General features: G+C 39.4%; 1 protein-coding gene across 1 annotated transcript in view; it reads right to left on the bottom strand.

Moving 5' to 3' along the window:
• lpp (LIM domain containing preferred translocation partner in lipoma) overlaps window positions 1–16,436 on the bottom strand; it is a 152,585-nt gene that overhangs the window by 73,610 nt on the left and 62,539 nt on the right. Inside the window, exons 5-6 of the mRNA XM_084354004.1 lie at window positions 9,512–9,612; window positions 5,799–5,918 (exon numbers count right to left, since the gene is read on the bottom strand). Of these exons, the coding sequence (XP_084210130.1) occupies window positions 5,799–5,918; window positions 9,512–9,612 (221 nt within the window). The remainder of the gene's footprint in view (window positions 1–5,798; window positions 5,919–9,511; window positions 9,613–16,436) is intronic.

Raw genomic sequence — 16,436 nt, 5'->3', positions numbered from 1 at the left:
CCTCATCTGAGATTCCAAAATTGGACACTCTCCTCACCACCACTGGGCCTCGAGATCTCGTCCATGAATATCATAAACAGAATCAAAGACACGGGAAAACCCTGTTGGAGTCCAACACCCACTGGAAACGTTGTATATAGGGACCAGATAGTACATATAGTCTCAACAGCACCGGCACCCCTAACTAGGCAGAACCCTACACAGGACTCCACGGGGGACACGGTCGTAGGCTTTCACCAAATCCAGAGAACACATGTAAACTGGATGAGCAAATTCCCATGATCCACCCCAGCAAGCCCTCAAGGTAAAGAGCTGGTCCATTTTTCCAGGACAGGATGGGATCTACATTGTTCCTCCTGAATCCGACATCTATAATTTGTTGGAGCCTCCTGTCCGGTGGAATAAATTTTCCCTGTGAGGCAGAGCAGTGTGATACCCCGATAATTGGAGCACACCCGCCGGTCCCCCTTTTTAAAAATGGGAACCGCCACCCCACTCTCCCACTCCATAGGTACTGTCTATATGTGTGTGTGTGTCTGTGTGCGTATGTGCAATATGTTTGTGATTCAAACCTGGTATGACAACAAATAACAGACACTTCTAACAGAATAAAGAGCATAACACTATTATCAGGTCTGGCTTAATTTTTGCTGTCGCAGGATAAAGCAAACAAACTGTAACACAAACTTAGTTAACTGTGTCAAATAACAAATGGCATCGAAGATGAAAGTGGAGAGAGAACAAATGGGAATTATATAATGATCACATTTCATTACCCACTGTTATGCCACAGAGAATACCAACTAAAGCAAACAAAATTGTTTTGATGTCTGTGAAGCATCAGTGCCTGCTGAATGTTTGCAGCAATGCTACTTAGATTTTTATGAATGAGCAGCGACGTCCATTTCAATTTCATCTGGGAGGTGAGCACACATAAGGTCCCTTTGCTGATTCCAAACTTAACGTCCGGAGGAGGATCCCTCTCCTGGAAGCTTGAAAGGGAGAGCACAGGGTGGCCTATTGATTTTGGAGAGCTGGCTCAGTAATTGCTTGAGCGCAGAAAGCTGTAAATCAAAAACCGCTGGTTACTCTTTGCTTGTACAAGCAGAAGATTACTGTGCAGCAGCTTTGTCAATGCTGAAAACCTGGCTCACGACACAGACCAGTGTTGTGTTATAGAATAACGCATTGAAAGAAGTCGACCATGGACTGACAGCAGCAGCTGGGTAGGGGAAAAGGTCAACCTGAGTTAATCAGCTAGAATCAGCATCAGCTGAGGAGAGACCAACAGCGTGTGTGTACGTGTGTGTGTGTGCATATGCTCATAATACTGGAAAGAGAAAAAAAAAATTAAACACAAAGCAAATCTTTTCCATGTGCAAAAAGCTCTCAGAGAGAAGACACAGCGACAGTGAAGGTCATCATGATAGCACAGAGATGCTGACTGCAAAAACAGGGTTAAGTCAACAAAATGTCTGATACATAACATTTCATGATTAATACATGTCATAACATGTATGTGTACTCTGCTGAGACACAGGTGGTGTGTCTTCTCACCCATAACTCCAAAAGCTCGCAGCAGGTTGCGATAAAAATAAACACGTAGGGACTTTGACCCTGACAGGTAAAAGCACCACGACAGCCATACATTAGTTAGTATGACTGTTCACCCGCTCATTCGCCAGCTGGGCTCTCAGAGCCGTACAGGTGCACATCAATTTTTCAAGTCATGTTGACAAAAGCTTTCAGACTCCTGCTCTAATATATACCGCTACTGCCGGTTTTATCCCAGCGAAGGTATGCAGGGAAAAAATGCCATGCGGTTCAGCAGCTGGCTTTTCCACATCCTAAAGAAGTGTTTGTCCTCCTATCCAATGTGTATATGTGGGCTTCTGGGCATTTCATGTATGTATACTTGTTTTTGTGTATGTGTGTGTGTTTCCATGAAACACTGAGACAATAAATGAAAGTAACGTGTGCTTTCACATTGTGCGTCTGATTTTTCTTTGTTCATTTGCTCTAAATGCAGATGGTTCTTCATTATGTGAAGCTTCATGACCTTGTAAGACTTCCAGTTAGTAGTATGTAGAATATATAAAGCATAATGTGCACTGTATAGATACACACAACACTCAACAATGACAAAAATGTAGCATTATTTGTTGTCTTTACTGTTAAGGGAATAGTTCAACATATTTTTGAAATGCACTTATACACTTTCTTGCCACAAGTTAGAAGATTGATACCACTCTCACATCTGTACACTAAATATGAAGCTACAGCTAGCAGCTTAGCTTAGCATATGTTTTTTTTTTTTAACGTCTGTAACATCTGTGGTAAAAACCAAAGTTTAAAAACAACAATATGACTATTTCTTGGGAGGGAGCAGTTGCTGCACATAACCCCTGGTAAAAAGGTGACTTGTTGTTTTAAACTTTATTTAAACAAACAAAACATACAATGCATTAATTAGTGAGCTTTTGAGGGGCCAGTGAGTGGACTTAGGCACCTTTGGACAGAATTAAGCTAGTTGTTTCCCCCAGTTCCCAGTCTTTATGCTAAGCTAAGCTAACCAGCTGCTGACTCTATCTTTATATTTACCATACAGGCATGAGAACGGTATCAATCTTCTCTTCTAACACTCTGGAAAAAAAAACATTTCTTTTAAAAATGTCAACAAAAAGACAAATCCTAGGGGCCAAAACGTTTCCAACAAATTAGAGACGCCATTTTTTTCAGTACATGTGGAAGCGTTGCGGGGACGGTGAACTATTGAGGTCATTGAACTGTGAGTTGAAACATTGCAGCAGAAGCAAAAACACTGAATGCTGTGTGACCTTTGGAGGGTCATGGCAACACGGTCTAGAATATTATAAAGTTGGTCATCAATGGGACGACCACACAGACACCAATGGGCCCCATGCAGACTGCGGGGCAACACTATAACACAACGTTCTCTATTGTCCTACAAACTGTTAAAGGTTCATTTAACTGGGCAAAAAGGCCCTTCACCATATTTTATGAGCACATAATGTTATGTTATTACAGTATCACATTTAACATCAGGCTTCTTGAACACACTGACTTACCACGACCATAAGCATACTAGAAATCATCACGCCGTATTTTACTTACTTGCCTTTAATGTGTATCATTTCACAACCACATGGTTCACTTCCTTTCACTCTGTATCCGCTATGTTTCCCCTGTGTGGTGCAATAATTTTCACTTTGTGTGTCGTACATTTTACTCCCTCTAACCGGAGAGCCAGCAGTCACCAAACCAAAGGACGTAAGCACTTGAAACCACGTTTGTCTGTCTTTGTCTCACGGCAAATTTCCCCCAAAATACCATGTTTTAAGTGTCATTTTCAACAAACATTCTACTAGTCGGAAAAAGTATATTCACAGATGTCCTAGAAAAGTGCTGCATAAGTAGTTAGAAAATTATTTTTTCTTTTGCTCCCTCTACACGACCAGTTCTGACATAATGGGTCAGTGGATGTGTATAAGGGCACAAACCCTCATCTGGAGCTATATGAACAACTCTGTCAATAATTAATCGTGTTAACCTTGTTTTCAGTCTTACATATGCATCCTTAATGAATAAATAAAACATGTAGACATGCTAACTACTCGGTAAATAACCCACAGGAACAAAATTATAATACCTTGAAGAATTTTGTACACTGAGAAGAACCTTTCAGGTATAACATGATTGTTCGAATCTCTCACTAGAGATATGATCTGCATGGCGTCAAAGCCCCTCCGAGCCTTCCTACTCCAAACACAATTGGTTAGGTTTTTTTATCCGCCTGTCCTACATTCATTGTGTGTCAAACAATTTAGTGAACTGCCCAAGGCTTTGACTTTTTGAAGTTGCTCTTAATATCGTTTAATATCGACTAATGATATAGGTCAAGACTCACTTTGTCGCTACGGCAAAACATTTTTAAAAGATGCAACATATGGGTCTCTTTCCTCCGGGAACCTTATTTGCTGCAGTTTATCATTCGGTTTCACTCGTCTCAAGAAAAATAATTAAAAACGTCATAATTCATTCATTCTGTAATTTTCTTTTTAATTTTCTACCCATTAGCACCCTTCATTGTTTCAAAGGTGAATGTAACATCTTCCGAAGTTATTATACATTTTAGAAGTGGTAGAAGAAGTACTCAGGGCCCTTATTTACTAAAAATAAATAAATAAACAAGAAAATGTACATAAGGTATCAAATGTTAAAGTACCCGTTATGCAGAAAAAATTGTCCCTGATACAGATGTTTCTTTTCATTTTCACTATTTATTTTTATTGACGTAGCTGATCTGGTGACAGTGGAACTGGTTTTAGCTGCCTAACATACTGTTACTTGTTTAGTCCACTGGTTCCCAGTCTAGGGGTCGGGCTCCTCCAAAAGGTTCTTAAAATAAATATGAGGGGTCATGAGATTAAGGCACCCTGTGGAGTCTTTGACCACTAGTGGTGCTGTGGAGCAATGCGTTCGTGAGTATCTTTGGTTTGTATCGTTCTATCAACACTTGGTAACATGCAACAAAGTGTAACAATGCATCAGCAAAGGCAAGAACAAAAAAGACTACAAGCTTACAAATATGGATGAAAATGATGCAACGCAAAGTAACTGAAAAAAAATGTATTTGTGGAAGGAAATACATTGGGCATTATTGACACTTAATTGTTAGGTCAATGACACAGATAATGCTTTTGTTGTGGAACACTGAACGTAATTATAACTTATTTGTTGTTAACGAGGAAGCTCCACAGGGCACCTTCATCTGGAGTGGAAAAAATAAATTAAACTGGGCAAAGTTATACTCTTTTTATACTTTTCTCAAACCTTTGCTTTTTTGCTATATATTAGATGATGTCTCCTCTTTGAGACTCAAACAGTTATTTCAATGAAAGCATCTGAGTTCAGAGAGGGAAACACTCCTCAGTAAAACTGCCAACAACATCTGAGATATGACAAGGAGTCCCATTTTGACATCATCAGGTTCGTTTTTGTCAAATTTGAGAGAGCTCCATCCAAAGCCACAGACAACATTAAATGCAACTGTTTTCTCAGACTGAGCATCACTACTCATGACAAGTAAACTGACCTTAATGTGTAAAATTGGTGTAGTGGATCTTTAACCTCAAAAGTGATCAGACACTAAAACCTTTAGATGAATCTGATGCAGGAAAACGTACAATATTTTCCTAGGTAAACTATAAAGTAGTCGAACATGTAAAAAATCAAGTGAAGTTAGAGTGACATGTGAATTCATGTCTGTGGCAAGTCCCAAGTCTTTGTTTATTGGGCAAGTCAAGTTGAGTTCTTAGTTTCCCATCAAAACAGCAGTCCTACCTGCAGTTTCTGGTCTTTAGAAAGAGAAAAGGTCTTAATATGTGTCTCATAATGATATCACTGGCCGATTAATCTACCCGTTTAAAAAATATGATATGGAATTGAATCTGAATTGTAATTATTGATATTATGTATAATAATTCTAATTAAACAAACAAAAAATAAATAACTACATAAAGAGCTATTGAGTTCTTAAATTCCTCTCAATCAAAAAAAAAATCATGTTTAAACAGTAAAATACTGACAGCCATTCAAGTCATCATGTCTCAATTCAAGTCAAGTCACAAGTCTTTAACTTTCATTTCCAAGTCGAGTCTCAAGCCACAATGATTTGAGTTCACAATTCTGCTCAAAATTATTCTCAAATACGGTTCTTGTAAATGTAATAAGTTACTTCCCCCTTCTGACTAGTGTGAAGTTGCGAGGTATCGTACTTGTGTGCTCCGTGGCTTGTAGGGCGAGCTGCTCTCCAGGTCTGCCAGGATACTGGTGAGCGAGTCGATCTCAGCATCTAGACTGGAGCGTCTCTCCTCCAGAGTCTTCTCTGGTCCTTTCTGTGAACATCAAACATCAAATATCACATGTGTGTGCAGAACAATGAGTGCACTCACTAAAACAGCCCTTAATGACACTCAGTTAAGTTCCTTTGTCTGGCTGCACTCAAAAGTTATAGAGAGATAATCATCAATGACGAGCAATTCAGACTCGGTGCTGCTCGGAGACATTCTCTCCTGCTTTCTTCACACTCCTTACACTTTGGATTACAGTCTCAGAGTTCATGTTTCACCTTGACCTCAGACAATCCTTTTGAAAGCCACACATCAATAGCAGAGACTTCTCTCAGAGAAATGCGGTGAGAAATAAGAAGCAATGTATTGTCTCAGAGACAACTTTCATAAGGCGGTGCACTATTCACCTCCTGCTTTTCAGCGCACTTGGATTTACAGTATCTCGTTCATGCATTATTTATCACAATCTCATTCAGCGGTATTTCAAACAAAAGGCTCCTTTTTTAAAAATTAAACTCAGATTTTTTTTTTTTATCCAGTATTTTAAACATGCGTTCTATAAAAGATGATAAGAATTGCTGCCATTTCTATTTAACTACTTTATTATCAGAGGAGGCTTGAAAGCGTCGGTAACAGGATCACTCCACTCTCACTCATTTATTCATCTGCATCTTTTCAGTTTCACCTCAGAGAAAACACAACTTCAATGCATTAAAAAAAGAAAAATACATAAAATATCTCAGAAAAGATAAACAAAACTGTTGCACAAAAAAATCTGGAAAGTAGTTAAATTGATTTGACCATTAGTGACACTCGGTTTCCTACAAAATTCCCGGGAATTTCTCCACGGAATGACAGATATATTTTTAGTCTTCTGAACTATGCTGCAACTGCAAGAAGTCTTCTTGCAATTGCCTGCGGGGGCTTTTTGAGTTGGCTGGATCAGTGACTGCTTCTTATTCTAATGTTATGTGTTTGGATTACCTGTCACAATCTATTACAGGCAGGGTTTGCCTCCATTTGGAGCAGAGCTGCTGCTTTAAAACATCTAAGGCAATCATGAGCGAGGGGTAAACAAAGCAAAACACTAATGGCTTGTCTCAAATCAACAAAAGAAAAGCAGGCAAACTTGTTTCAACGGTGATAACGAGGAGGATGAAAGGAAACATCGCAGTCTTTGTGATAGGTTGGAATGTGCTGTGTAGGGCTTCGTAATGTGGACAACAGCCATGATGAGAACGAGCTGCTTTTTTTCTGTCTCTCTCCTGCTAAAGGTTTCACCTTTAACGTCTCATAATCCAGACATCTCTCTCAGTCAGGGGGAAAATATTTTCTGCCCTCTTCTGAGGAAATACCATTTCATCACTCATTTATTCATTCAGTGTGAGTAATTTCTCTACTGAGGCACAGAGAACAAGATATAAAGACGTTTGGATGGATATCTATCCCTTTTTCTGAACGGCGCCTACAATTAAAGAGCTCTGCTCTGGCTACAGGACACATAATTAAGATACCAGTGGTGTATTAAGGAATGAAGTTGCATGGCCATGGAGATTCTGATGGGAGAAGAAGAGTTAGAGGTGAAAACTCTAAAGCACTTTTAAAACTAATTACGCACGTGTATGTTTTCTTATCTTTTATTTCTACTGTCTATACTGTTCAGAAAAAAGTAGACTGAAATGTCAGCAGGAAATAGAGACAGAAACTCTCTGTAGTGATTACCTGGTAATTACTGTTATCATGTCCGCTTAATAAATATGATATTTGTCCTGTAAAAACTATGCCTCTCCAAATATATCGCTGTTCTTAAGCGAAAAGAAAAACAGCCACATTTTCAAAGTCCTGTTGAGTTTGAGGTTGTTTAATTAGCTTAAAGCAGGGGTGCCCAAACCTTTTTCCTCAGAGGGGCAAAAACCAAACTTAATGGTGGCCCATGTCTCATGTCAGTGAGTGAGTATGTACCATACCAGAGACCTAGGACTAGCTCAACTAAATGGAATGAAGCCATCATTAATGTAAGAAATGCTGTCTGTGCTTCTCCTGCTTTGAGTCAAGATGTCTGCTGTGATAAAGTCCCATTTGTTTCCCTTTAGGAATAACGTTGAGTAGTCTGGTTAAATGTGAAATAGCAACATTACAACAATCAGCACAAAGATATGCTTCTTTATCTGTATCATGAACCACATGTGACGAGAGCTGCAATGATTAACTGACAAATTGATGAACTAATGAGATTACAGCTTGTTAAATGCGAATATTCTGGTTTCATTAGTCATCTGTGAAAACAAAATGAATATCTTTTGCTTGTGGACAATTGCCTGACATTTTGTAGACGATTCGATTAATTGAGAAAATAAACGACAATGAAAATAATCGCTAGATCCAAGTTGTGTCCACGTTTTTTTTTGTTTTTTAAGTAAGTTGTTATAATAAAGTAAGAGCACAATTTCATGAAACCTTTAGAACATTTGAATTGGACCTTGCACAAGTCTTACAAGAACGCTGGTGTCTCCAACCACAGTTCAGAAAGGATGAGTAGTTACAGCTTCATGTTACCTGACACATGAAGAATTTAGGTATTCAGAGTTCAAACCTACGCAAAAAATAGAGCCCAGAGTCCAGCTAACGGATCAGGTATCGTTCATGGCCACTAAATTTAAAATTCAAATGAAAAATGGAAGGAAGGATTTGTGTGGAAGTTCAGGGATCGAGTGGTTTGCTGAAAATTCAAATTTCCCACAGATTTCTAATACGAGAAGTACATTTTGTTGGCGGCTTATTTCATTTCTAACTGCTCGGGTGTCCCTTTCTGTGCTCAGCTGATCCCAAATGTTTTAAGGGAAAGCAGCTCTGTTGACTCGCTCAACCTCACACCCCGTTGGTTAAACAAAACCATGAAACTGACAACTGTTACTGGCATTGCTCTGCACGTTTTCAAATAATGTTTAACAATGAGATGGCCCGCAGTTTACATTAGGGTCATAACACCATATGAACGGGCATACGCTGCTAAACCGCAGGGTGCAGTCTTGTACTCTCTATGTATACAATGTGTGTGGGAAGAGCGGCGAATTTACAGACATTGCATAACTTATTTAAACTATGTAACATTCTGTCTCCAAACCCACAAAGGAAGTGTTCATTTAGGATAGAAAATGTGCTCAGATCAAATGAGGGGCTTGAGGAGGACATCTTTTCTCTGCTTACATTGAACAAAAGGAATGTGAAGCACTTGGAGGATTTCGCAGCAGAGGTCAAGTGCTGAGAGGGTCAGTAGGAGCGTAGAGGCCAGATATCCCAGGAGGGACAAATGCCTGTGGGTATTATGACGAGCAAAGCAAAGAAATGTGACCAGGCGCCACCAATAGGTGTCAGCCTTCTATCCTCCCTGCATTGGAGCTCTCAGAAGTAAAGAAAGTATGCTTGTGTGTGGGTCTCGAGTCGGGGTGGCTGGCTCCAGGCAGCATCTGGAGCTGGCCGTCTCTGCAGTTGGCTGCAACTCAAATGGACAGACAGTTTTGCTGGACTGGCCACATGAACTCCGTGTAAGGCTCGGGGCTGTCTTTGCTTTCTGCGTCGACTTTCAGAGAGTTACCGACAGCCAAGAAAATGTAATACAACAACACTTTTTCTCTCACCTGATAATCATACGAGTTCATCGGTGGAGGAGGGAAGGAACCAGAGGACGGTGGGAAACTGGTTGAATCTTCCACAGGTGGTGGAGGGGGAGGGTAGTCCGCTGGGATGGACACACACACACACACACACACACACACACACACACACACACACACACACCAAGAGAAACAAAAACGGCTTATTAAATACTTCCCCTTTTTTCCTACATTCAAACTGTCACAGTTTGAAGAGAACAGATACTGCACTAGTGAATTAACAAACAACAATTAATGAATATAACTCATTTCTATTGTATTCACGTTTTCAAAGACAATCGTGACAGGTGCAGAAAACAAGAAATGTGATACAAACAAGTTAGAAAACAATACAGAAATAGTTAGAAAGAACAATTGTACAGGGACAGAAATCTATGGTTGAAGTGACTCATTCAAACCTTCAGTTACAATAAAGATACAAATCTAGACAGCGAACGGTTCACATGACACTCTGCACAGTCAAGGTTGAGAGCTGATTAGACCGTAAGGCTACTCTATAGAAAATGGATCTGCCACAGCTCCTGCGCGCTGATGTGTGGAGAATATGCACACATATCCCACTGCAACCACGGCCATCTAACTTCACTGGGAATTTAATAATTATGAATAACCCCAATTTTTCCTTTTTTATTGAACTATGTTCTGTAAAAACAGAAAAAGAAAGAAAGAGTTTTCATATCAGTGTACCAATATATCTGTGATAGGCCAATAATATTGGTAAACCAATACATAGGTCGGGCTCTAATTCAAACTGTTGGAATCAATATTTCTATGTTACAAAAGGATCACATGACTATGCTAATGTGAAAGGGTTGGATTTAATTGATGAAGCCACAGAAAATTATCAGTATCAGCTTTACGGAGCACTTTAGCATCTTTCAGCTTATTGTTTTTTGGTTTTAAGGCCAGGGGCTTTTTCTGTTTTGGTTCAGTCACATCTCTCATCAGTGTTGTTTTTAGCCACAACTAGAAACTGATTTGAGCTAAAACGCTCTAAAACACCCAGTGTTCACTACCTGCTCAGCACCAAATAGACAGACAAAGTTAGCAACTAGCTGGTGAACATACTGTAGAGGTTTATTTAGCAGCTAAAGAGCCTCAGGTTTCTCTCAGGAGTTGGTCAACAGCAAAAACAGCAAAACGGGAAAAACGGTGCGGCATTTCATACTGCGTCACTTACTACAAAATACTGCCTGAATTATATTCATATTTTCAGAATCGCTTTGTTTTTGACCAAATACCTCAGTATTGATACTTCGACAATATTTTTGTGTTTTAATATTAAAAAATGTTAACACAATGAGATTTTTGATCAATAATCATCAGTAATGTGGATATAATGTCTATGTGGGTAAAGACAAGTATTAGAACAATTACAACAGTCAGGTAAGTTTAAAAAACGACATCACTTATTATTATATATTATATCACAATACAACAATATCCAAACTCTCATGATTACAAGTTAATAATTAATAATAATATACATATATGGTGATCCCAACAAATCTGTAAAGACATCACGTGGCAAAGGAAAAACAGTTTATTGTGCATTCACCATTTCTTAAAGCACCACCGTATAAAATGCAGTTCATCATAACTGAACTTGAACTTCAAAAACGGAGTCAGACAGTCGAAAGAAGTTATTCAGTTATTATAAAAGACAGAACGAGACAAAGTGAAGTCTTGTCATCCCACGTCAATGGATTGACACGTATAATTGCAGCAATTTGGTTAACTAAGAAGCACTAATCTGGAGTAAGCATGTGTGTTTTTTCTCCCCGAGATTGGAAATGTACATGTTCTGTTACAAATGGGTTAGACTAGGTGTTTGTTCTGCCAAAGGAGGAGAAACAAGCCAAATTTGTGGTTCTAAAGTCCACGCTAATCCAAGGATTGCATCCAACCACATGTTTCAGACAGGATAAGGAGTTATGTGCCAAATTAAATTCTGATTTGGCTTCTCTTGGCACAGGACTTAAGACTGAATCATTTGACCATGTACTTCTAAGTACCAAACCAGACATGAGCTTCGCAAATTAAAGGCTTTTATGAGACGTAATGGGAATTTGTTCCAATGCTAAGACTTTGATGAGTCCTGTTCAGAAATTCCATTTGCTTTCCATGGCTTTTATCTGTTTTCATTAGAATCTAATTGATGTCATCAATGTAGTTTATCCAAGGCAGCTGACCAAATTAATTAAGCGTGGTTTTCACTTGCCTCGACAAAACAGCCGGAAAGAAGAAGAAGAAGAAGAAGAAAAAAAAAAAAGAAAGACAGAGAGAGAGAGAGAGATAATGCAGCATGGTTAAAATTGGACACATGTCTGCGTCTTGAGCATTACAACATCTCAGAAATTGTGAGCATTGCATTAAACATTCCCTCTGGGTGCTGGAGGGCCTCCATGTGAATTGTTTATATAATAACCTTGTGACCTCCGCTAAAACTCCAGAGTGTAACAGCTCCTCTAAACCTCTGGGAGAGAAAATAAAATATGCTGCTCGACAACAAGGATCTGCCCCGGTCCTCCCTCCCCTCTCGCTCCAGCACAGATCCTTTTTGCCAGAATATAAGTCACTTGTAACTTGTGGATTACAGAGAATTAAAACATTAAGTTTCATGTACGTTTCTCTCGAACATCAAAGATGTTTTGGATTTATCATTTCAGGAAACACAAAAGTTGTAAATGTTTCAGAGATGCATGTTTTATTGAAAAGGTCTTAGAGTTCTGTATGTGGAACAGTGGAAAGCAGAGACTTGGAGCTGGAACAGGGGTCATTAAGCATCTTTGCTGAAAGGATCTTTCTGGTTATCTTCCCGCACTCGACCTTATTTTTCTAGTATCTGTCTTCATGCCAGTCATTTAGGATTGAAATGTGTTTAAGTGCTGGTGGAAGACACAATCACCACTTGTGTTTTTATTCCTTGTAATCCTTCCAAGCAGAATCACTTTCTCTTATGAATGCCTGCACTCAACCTTGAAGATGTTTGTGGCTGATGCAGGGACAGCAAAGAAAAAAGTGTTTTTTTAATTAAGTGGCAATTACAATAGTATATCTTATTTCTCCAATAAAGGACATTTTCTGCATTTCAAGAAACATCACTGGTAACCAGGAGATGTTTAGCCGTGGCGTATAAATACAGTGTAATTGCAATTAATCATGATTTTACTGGCTTCAACGCTAGAAATTGGAACCCGTCTCTACAGAGTTGTAGAAATTGACCGTGCCAAAGAGCAGTAAAAACACGCCCTTTTAACACAGTAACTCACTCTGGAGATATGCACACATTTAAATAGCTGTGGCTGAACAATTATCACACCGCAAAAATAAATTAAAGCTGCAACTTGAGCCGTCCCATGGGGCTTTCTTGTAAACAAACACAAGTTACGTTTCCTTTAAGTGTTTCTCACCAAAAAGCACTGTGCGTCTCCTTGAGGTCAGACAAAAATATTGAATGCATTATTGCAGTATTTTAAATCTAGTATTGTTTACTCTCATGTTTACCAGCTTGCAATCCTCTTCTTATCTGCCACTCTATGTGCACTGCTGCACATCTTCAAAAATGGCTGCAGGAACATGTACATTACATCACCTGAGTTATCGTATGTGTACATATGCATCCACGTGTCACAGGGGCCCACTCATAACAACGTTACTCTACAGAGCTACTAGTGGTCAAAAGCTCCACAGGGTAGCTTTAATTGTCAATTTGACGCTTTTGCCATCATTCAAACACTTTCTTGTTTATTCTTCTGCCTGCTGGCTGCTATATAACAAAGAGGAACTCTCCTCTCAACTACAGTGATAGAATAAATCGGCCCAATACTAGGACATTTCTATTATTGGCTTTTCATCGGTTTATCCATGAAATTCTAGCCGATTAATAGAGTAGCATGAAGTCAAACTGCTTTCACTGACTTAAGAATAACAACATTAACAAACTCCATTACAGTAGGTGGCTGTTTGCACCTAAAAATTGGTTTGCGGTCCACCAATAAACACAGAGAAGAAGAATCCATCCGTCCGGCTTTGCTCACTGCATCTTAGCCTTTATTATCCTCAGCTGTGCACTAACTACATCTTACAATCTTCTTTTTAAATCATAAAAATAAAATATTAGCAGTTATCTTATCATGAAAGCAGGTAATTATTGGTATTGGCAGAAAAAAATCCACATCATGCACACAGACCGTGTTTATATATTATTTCTTCCTTACGTGGATCTATTTCATAACCAACCAGTATCTCAGGGTCCCTGCGAGATCCCTCGCTGGCCTCCCACCGACCACACACAGTTGGCTGTGTTTATTGAAAAATGTGACCAACCAGAGACACCACCTCCAGGGACTGATCCCTGGGTCTCTGCTGCAGTCCATCTGCATCACTGATGCGGACAATATTTCTGCTATTTCTAATAAATCTTAAATCAACACAGGTTTGAGCTGTTAAGCACTTTCTGTTCTGCTGGTTTGCGCCGCGCTTACGCTGTCAGGCTTTAAAGCGGAGTGAGAATGGCTTCTGTGCTGTGAATGAAACAGGCTCCATTTGTGACAATAGGGAGTTGAAAGCTCCAAGTGAGCACTAATGAGAGAAGCAGCAGGAAGACCTACTTAATGCGACAACTTCCCCTCTCTTTATTGAGCAATTACTTTTAAGTAGCTTCTTTGTGAACAAGGAATCCTAATCAGTGATTAAAGTTATTTGAGAGGCCATAAGAGGTATAATTGGTTATCGGGAACCAGAGTATTGTTAGGGGGGAGATAAAAGGGTGGAGATGGATCCAGCTGTGACGCTGGGACTAATATCAAACTTTGTTTGTCACGTAAGTGGTACATTTATAAACACTTCAAGTACTGTACATGACTAATGATTGAGAGCTGTGATAGACTTATACTTACCTGTCTATATGTCAGTGCTTTGACTCTCCTGTTTGTCAGTGAAAGCTGCAGAAAAGAGTCTTTTTTTAAGTAGTTCTGCTCTGTGGTGCGGATTAATATGTTCTGTGGGGGCTGAAGGTTGAGCATATGTTTACAGATTTACATACATACAATACTATCAGAGTTACACGTATGCTAACGGTGGCCATCTGTTCTTTAAAGACTTAGGACAAAGCCCAGCACAACTGCCTTTCGCATTACGCATGTAACATTTCAGTGATGGGAAGTGTCTGAGAGCAGAAGAGATAAAACTGAAGAAACCTCAAACACAGGGAGTTCTGTCCTATATAAAAACACACAGCATGTTTGCCTGTGTGTTTGGACGCACAGAACATAAATTATCTCCCACAATCTGAACATGATTTATTGCTAAAAATGTGAGTTGCCGGCGTCCGTTAGCGTTCACGCATGCTACAGTAAGCCAAAATAAGGACAGGGGAGTGAGACAGTGTGGTTCCACATGTGTCACGTGACGGCTCTTCATGCAGCGAAGCGTTGGAATGTGGAGTTATAAAACTTCTCCGGTACCTGACCCCTAAAATCTAAATTGTTCATCGTTTTATATTTGCACAAACCTGAAGTAATCTGTATTAAAATAGAGGAGAAAAATCAGAGAAGTGGCTTTACTTTATTCAGTGGCGAAAAAAATCCATAATCCCTTCCACACAAAAATGGACAAAGTGTTTTAAATCCTGGGTGTCAGTCCACATGCTTTATCTCCACGTACCCGTTCCAAATGTGCTGTGGCAGAGGTTGAGAGCACATTGTTTTGACATAATTATGGACCCATTTTATTCCATCTTCCGCTGGAGAAGAGCAGCTGAGCCCTGCGCTTAATTAGCATGATATGTGTAGAAGAGTGATTTATGACTTCATTTGGTTTAGAGATGCAAGGGAGGGATTTGAGGTCTTTGGAGATATACTTGTTTTAAGTGTAAAGGAGCAGACCAAAATTGGCTTCTGCTACTCTAAAAAGAATTCCCACGGGAGAGAAATTCAGATCGGGAACAATAGAAGGATTAGGTTTTTGTATGAAAGCAAAGAAACAAATACTGTGAAAAGGTGTCTGGTTTGAATCCAGAATTGGCCTTTTTATCTTTAAAGTCAAAGGCGTCAAATGGGCTGAACAATTAGTGCCTCAAAATGCGATGTTGGTAATGTTTGCTGATGAGCGAAAGTGTGATTCATCAAAGGCGAAGTGGGGAGCGCCGCTGTCATTTCTTATAAACAAACGGGAGAGAGAGTAAATGAAGCCAGTCAAATGTCACAGCAGACAGTCACTGCTGTGTAAACTCAGACAGTTTCATAACTTGAAACCTTTCCAAGCAGCCTCTGCCATGCTGAGAATCTACTGTAAACTTCAAGTAAGTTCAGTTCAGTGTGTGACGTGACGTGACAGGCCATACATCCACTTTGAACTCTTCCACTTATATCATATGGCTTCACGGCCTTTTCAATTGACATACTTGTACGGGAGCTCCCATGCTAATAAGTACAGTTCCACAGTGTAAATGGTGACATTTAAACATAATTACCATTTAATGGATAATTAATGTAATTTATTAAGCATCTTAATCTCTTTGACAGAGAACACATTCATTGGGCTTGTTAACTGTAGCCGCTGAGATGTTATCAAACAGCTTAAAAAGAGCTGTTAACGGCATGATGCAACTTAGTATCAAGTATGTAAAGTAAAGCCAAAATATTGGCTGATATTAACTTAATCTCAGACAGATTGGTACAAGAAAAACTCCAGGGCCCTTGTTTTCAAACTATTAAAATGCCTGTATTGTACTAGCAAGTTAATGTTAGACCTTAAAACAACTATGTCGCCTTTCGGCGTCAAGCCTTGGTCAGGGAGTCAACCAGAGCGCAAGAAACAAAAGGCCCTTTGACAGCAGTAATCCACCAACAGAAATCTTGTACCGGAATAAAGAATAAGACGTCTG

This window comes from Pagrus pagrus (assembly GCF_965226575.1).
Source record: "Pagrus pagrus genome assembly, chromosome: 6".
Lineage (NCBI taxonomy): Eukaryota > Metazoa > Chordata > Actinopteri > Spariformes > Sparidae > Pagrus > Pagrus pagrus.
Note: the sequence above shows the minus strand (reverse complement) of the source record. Positions and strands in the feature narration are given on the sequence as shown.